At 29.8% G+C, this 6,180-nt stretch overlaps 1 protein-coding gene across 1 annotated transcript; it reads right to left on the bottom strand.

The window, feature by feature from the left end:
- Nucleotides 1–435: 435 nt before the first annotated feature.
- On the bottom strand, nucleotides 436–5,296 carry LOC119632456 (cuticle protein 7). Its single transcript, XM_038025372.1, has 4 exons — nucleotides 5,134–5,296; nucleotides 3,944–4,132; nucleotides 3,714–3,810; nucleotides 436–752 (listed from the first exon to the last, which is right to left on the bottom strand). Exons 1-4 carry the CDS (start codon nucleotides 5,143–5,145, stop codon nucleotides 616–618), a joined length of 435 nt encoding a protein of 144 aa, XP_037881300.1. The 5' UTR covers nucleotides 5,146–5,296; the 3' UTR covers nucleotides 436–615.
- Between the last annotated feature and the right edge of the window lie 884 nt (nucleotides 5,297–6,180).

Below are 6,180 nucleotides of genomic sequence, written 5' to 3'. Positions count from 1 at the left end.
AAAAAAAATAGGAAATAAATTTTAGCAAGACGTAAGAGGCTATAAGAGGGAGAATATTCAGAATAACAACAACAACAAGAGCTTATCACAGAAAAAATAAAGTCATTTGAAAGTAATCAAGAAAACAAATTCATAAATACTACATAAAGTAATCCAAGCTAAAATATTAAATTAATTTATTTCTCTTTTAATAAACACGGATAGTTTTATAACTAATGCAAGCATTGCTTTAAGACAATGACTTTCTAATGTTTTTCTTATTCCTCTGGTAGTTTTATTTCATTTACTATTTGGCCTCGGATTTGATAGCAGCGTTACAATATATGCCTCTCGCTAATATCCCTTATTTTTTTATCTCTAAATTAAACGAAATACTTTTTTCGTAGATGTTAATAAAAATTATTGATTAAGAAAATAAAAAATTTTTTGTTTTGCTTTTTTTTTTTTTTTTTTTTTTCCCTTGTTTTAAGAAAAAAAAAAAAAAAAATTCCAAATTCACTAGCTTCACGATTTCATGTTTATGGAATGGCTATCAAGTCATTTTTTTTTTTTTTTTTTTTTTTTTTTTTTTTTTTTTGTTGGTTTACTAATCGTTTAGATTGTCCCCTAACGAATCTAATGATGATATTCGTGTTCTTCATGACCGTGCACGGGAGCAGTCTTATGTACAACAGCATTAAAACCGTTATGTTTATCGGCGGTGTAGTCAACTGTACGTATAGAACCGTCCGGCTCAACCAACGAATATTGACCTGAAATTACATAAAAAGCAAGCAAAACGAAACAATTAGCAACTGTAACGATAAAAGTAAAAACTTTTGTATTAAATTTTAAATAATAATTAATAAAATAATTGGCAAAAAATCGCAAAAATTACTTATTACATACGAGTATTGTTAAAATATTATGAAATCATATTTAATATCATGGATCATTGCACAATTGTTGCAATTATGTCTCACCTACTTTCTGCAATTGCTCGAGACACTCTCTAATTACTTCACACATTGTGTGAATTTTGCAAAATTTTGTACGACCGTGATAGATAGTTTCTTAACTAAGTTTTGATACGCAAGAGAGGAAGGATGGTAGAAAAGGTACATCATCTACAGGAACTGATGTCGCTACTAATAGTACCTTTCTGTAGTCGTGGGCGATCATCTTGGATATCTCTTGCGCCGATTATCGCCAATATATGGGAACGAAGCAATATCTTGTTGTAGGCAAACTCCTACAGAAGACGCTACATATCCGATGTGGCCATGAAACAAACTAGCACTAAGCATGTCACTAAGCCGTCTCTTTGTTCCTTACAGTCACTTAAGTAAGCTTTACATATCTACCCAATTGATTAGAGAATAGACAATGATATGAACTGGCCGTTCGAGAATTTAAAGTTACCTAAAAAAAACAATTAAGTAAGTATTTTACAACATACGCTAACACTTTGCGCACATACATTCATCGTGCTGATAAAACGCCTGTGTGCATTAAACTACCTTGTCGTCCCGTTAACTAGAGCTTTAAAATGAACAAACGAACAAGAGCCAATTAAAATTGTTCAAGGTACTAGGGTAATGAGATGTGAATAAAAAAACAAATTAGATCGCGTACCCACTTAACGGTAAAGTAAGTGCATTTGTGCGCTGAAGCCAGGCTAAAGTTATCTCATTGAGTTTCCATTAACGAGGTGACAATTAGAATCACTATGAACCGGGGACCGAAAACGTTATAATACTCAAATTGGTTGATATTCCGGTGAATTATAAATCTCTACATCATCTACATTATAGAAAAAAAGAAAAGCAACAAATTCTTACACCTATTATCGGGGAATGGTCATTCGAATTGCAGCAGAAAGAAACTAGCGCCAGCATGACCGCCAACTTGATCGGTGTAAGATTTTAACTTGATTCCGGTATGCATGTCTTCTCGTTCGATGTCTTTTCTTAAAATTTTCATGACCGCACTTGCTTGCCATATCTTTTCAAAGTTAACACAAAAACAAACAGTTTTGTAGTTCTCATGATCAGCTCATAAGCAATGCCCTCGAAAGCTAAAAAATTTGATTGTCCATGACTTGTCAAGTATATGAAATTTTAAACTGAGTGCAGATATTTAACGGGATCGTTGGAAAATTTAACGCGAAAACCGCTTCTCTAGGATAACCAACGTAACGCACGTAATGGACATAATGGTTGAATACCCATCACAGGAACTCCATTAAAATTCATCAACTGTTCATAAAAAAAATACACTTTAAAAAGTCCACGAAGCTTACAAGTCCCAACAAAATCAAGATGAAGAATGCCTTTATAATATTATAAACTTCTCGATTAGAATACGGCCCTTAATGCATGGTTGCAAGACGAGTTTTGTTTTTGCAACTTAGGCTACAAGTATAACTTTTTCTATCGATATTTGGTTGATATTAATGCAATAGTAAAAATCACTTCTGTCAATTTTATTGAAAATTTTAGTTGACATTGGCTACTGTCTGTGATGTTATTATTACTTATCGCTAATTTTGATATGTCGTCAATGTGTTAAAAAATACATTTTGATGGCCATTTCGAAAAACTTTAAATACATGTTCAGCCTTCCTATAACCTACAGCACTAGTGGCAAGGGTATATAAAGTTCGAAGTACGAATAGTTGATATAGACCCCCTCCCACAGCCACGCCTGTCTGTTGTATTTTGGCATACTATTTACTACTACTACTACTACTTCTCTTTAGATGTAGAAAATTTTAATAGTTTGGGATAAGTTTTTGAAAACTCTCTCACATAAAACAAGTCTTTATATGGCAACAAAGTCTAACTTTTAGTGTTTTGTGATTAAAACCGACCCGGAATACCGCTTTGATATGCAAGTTTAAAGACCCGTATTAGGCAAATGATAATGTGAAATATTTCATAGTCGCCCTGGGCCAACCGTGGCGTTTTGCATTGGTTGTTATAAAAATTCGCCTATAACTTTGGAAGCTTGTTCATCATCGCGCATTATATTAATATCTATCGATGCGATGTGCAAGTGCACATGCAATTGAATTATAATTTCATTTGAGGCAATGCTGCCAAGAAATTCATCGAAACATTGTTATTATAAGTAAGTGCTTAAGATGAGAGGCATTAAAGAATCGCTCCCACCAATATATGTAGGTGTTTTTTTTGTCTTTTTTTCGCTCATTACTGTAACATTCTAACAAGACAATCTGTTCTTTGTATGCATTGAATTTCATTGCCACTGTCATTGACACTGTCAATAAAAACTTTTCCGCGGAAGTTATTGCTGTCATAAGAGAAACATTTACGGAGGATTGCATTTTTAATAATTCAATCTTTTAGAGAAGTGATTGTGATTGATATAAAAATATAGAGATGGCGTCGAAAAAGTATTAAATAAGTCCTGAATATAATTTTGCATTTTCCATTTAGGGATCGTTGCAATAGCCTTAAAAAAAAAAAAAAAAAAAAACAAAAATACATAGATCTATTTAACTTTTTAAGTTTCGATACTAGTGCAGAGTAAATAAAGGCGATATAGCGTAATTTTTCATTGAAGACTGGGAAGATGTATTTTGGTGAATTCAGTAAATCTATGATAAGATTAGAATTCCACTTGAGAGATATTAAATATTCAGATACGATTGTATATAGCCGTGCTTGGCTTTACTTACTTTTTATTTAACACTCATTGCGCTTACTCACCTTTCACGCTATCACCTTCACGTGTTTCGTGCTGGGACTTTACATCACCAGTATGAAAATCGTTAACACCATATTTAAAAGCGTATTTCGGTGGTGCCTAAAATGTATACACACAGACACATATTATGAGATATCATTATAAAAGACAGATCGCGCTAAGCTCCATCAAGATATTTATATATAGATTTAAGAAAGAAAGGTAATAAGAATATGAATACAAATCATCATACATAATAGTCCACATGTTCATCTTCGTAGTGCTCCTCGTGTCCGCCGCCATGTCCTTCTGAGAGGGCAATTTCATGACCGTGCCCAGCAGAAGCTATTTCGTAACCCCCTTCATGACCGCCCTCATAATAATGATGCTCAAGACCGGGATAGGCCAAAGTTAAAGACAACATGGAGACCAAAACTATAAACTGAAATAAAACAACGTATAGAAAACGTTGTTGTTATTGACAAATTGTTATTGACAAAATGCAATTTGAAATCTATTTTTTTTTTTTCAATATTTACTCAAATCACTTCAATTATTATTTGCTTATTTTTCAATTTAGATGCAGATAGTTTTGTGTTTTTTGAAAAGTAATTCTTTAAAAGTTAATGATAAAAACTTTTCGACTTGTGTTTGATTTTTCAAGAGATTATTTTATACCGTACGCTGTGCAACGATAGGCAGGCAGTTCTTTTAAATATTTACATATATACAAAATTTATTTTATTATCATATAATTTGTTTAAATAAATTATTTAAGTTCTCTTGCTCTATAATCACTTTTACATATATATATATATATATATATATATATATATATTTTTTTTATCTTTCATATATTTTAAAGCATTGAAAGCAATCTGTCCTTGTTTTTGTTTTTTTTTTTTTTTTTTTTTTTTTATGAAGACAAAACAATTAAAATGGATAAGATCGTTTCTTAGATGACGATTGTTTTTGCCAAATAATGTTAGAACGATCTTCACATCACATTTTTCGTTATTGTTATGTTGTTCGTTTATGACACTTTGTTTTTATATGCATGCATTATATGTTTTCAATGTTTCCAGATTTTTTGCTTTTGATATATATTTTATATATATATATATGTACATATATATACATATATATATGTACATTTATATGTACATATATATACATATATATATATATATATATATATATATTTTATTTATTTTTTTTTTCTTTAATTGTTTGTTTTTAAATTATCGACCAAATGTTCAATTTAATTTTTATGTAAATCATATTACATTATATAAGATAAATTATCTCTATGTACTCCTTCTTCTTGTTCTTAAGCTGCACGTTTTGTGTGCTCTCATCTTTCCATCATATTTTCTGTTTAGTTGTAAAATTTGTAATCCTTTTTTTTTTTTTTCTGTTCGTTTTTTTGAATGCCTAACTCACCTTAAGATCCATTTCACTATTATTTTTTATTTTATGGTATAAAAAAAAAAAAATGATTTCGACTTAAAAACCACAAATAAAAATTGTTGTTGTTTAAGGAGATCAAAATATTAAGCTGATCCAAGAAACGTTGTTAACCAAATGACTTTCCACCGCGGAATAATATGATTGCTGCTGAAATTTGCTGCTTTTATATTGTTAGGAAGAAAGTGTTTAGCTTTAGTGTGTTTTTATTTTTGTTTACTATTTTTTTTTTTTTTTGTTGTTGTTTTTTTTCGGTTTGTTTGGAAAAATCAGCCAAAGTCAATACACCAGATGGAGCACCATTGAATTGGTAACAGTATTACTATTACTAGTATTAGTAGTAACAACAACAAATAATAGTAATAGTAGTAGTTAGTTAGTAATAGTATGAAAACCAACAATAATATAGCAACATTAAATCAACGAAAAAACATTGGTAACAACAAATGTTTTTTGTTTTTTTTTTTTCGTTTTTTTTTATTATTATTATTATTATTATTATTATTATTATTATCGACAAGTCGAACATACACACAACTGCAACACATTTACAATTAAAGAGTTGGAATAAAAATGCAGCACATATCACCGATGTTAAAATACCAACTATTGCTGGTGCTTGCAAAAAAAAAAAATAAATAAATAAATAAACAAACACTCTTGCAAAGTTTATGACTAATATTATTTATAAGAGAGCTACAGCAAGCAATAGAAAGGAAGATACATTTGTACTGCTACCGCTATTGTACTACATATACAAACATGCAAATACAAATATGCATATATATATATATATATATATATACATATATATATATTTATAGGTATGTATAAATAAAAACTGTATACATAAATACTTTAGATATGCAAGTGTAAAAAAAAAGAGAAAAAAAAAAAAAAGAGTTTTATTACTATTGTTTTTGTTTTGTACTGTGTGTTTTTTTTTTATTTTTTTTTTTTTACTTTTTTGGTTACTTTCATCTACAAAGTAATCAGCATATGGGTAATTAGAGTGTAACTGCA

This window comes from Glossina fuscipes, unplaced genomic scaffold (genome assembly GCF_014805625.2).
Source record: "Glossina fuscipes isolate IAEA_lab_2018 unplaced genomic scaffold, Yale_Gfus_2 1, whole genome shotgun sequence".
Classification (NCBI taxonomy): Eukaryota; Metazoa; Arthropoda; class Insecta; order Diptera; family Glossinidae; genus Glossina; species Glossina fuscipes.
Note: the sequence above shows the minus strand (reverse complement) of the source record. Positions and strands in the feature narration are given on the sequence as shown.

Coding starts and splice junctions, on each gene's coding strand:
- LOC119632456 (XM_038025372.1), bottom strand. Junction 3,811..3,943: donor ATGAACATGTGGACTATTAT/GTATGATGATTT, acceptor TATACATTTTAG/GCACCACCGAAATACGCTTT. Junction 753..3,713: donor TGAAGGTGATAGCGTGAAAG/GTGAGTAAGCGC, acceptor ATGTAATTTCAG/GTCAATATTCGTTGGTTGAG.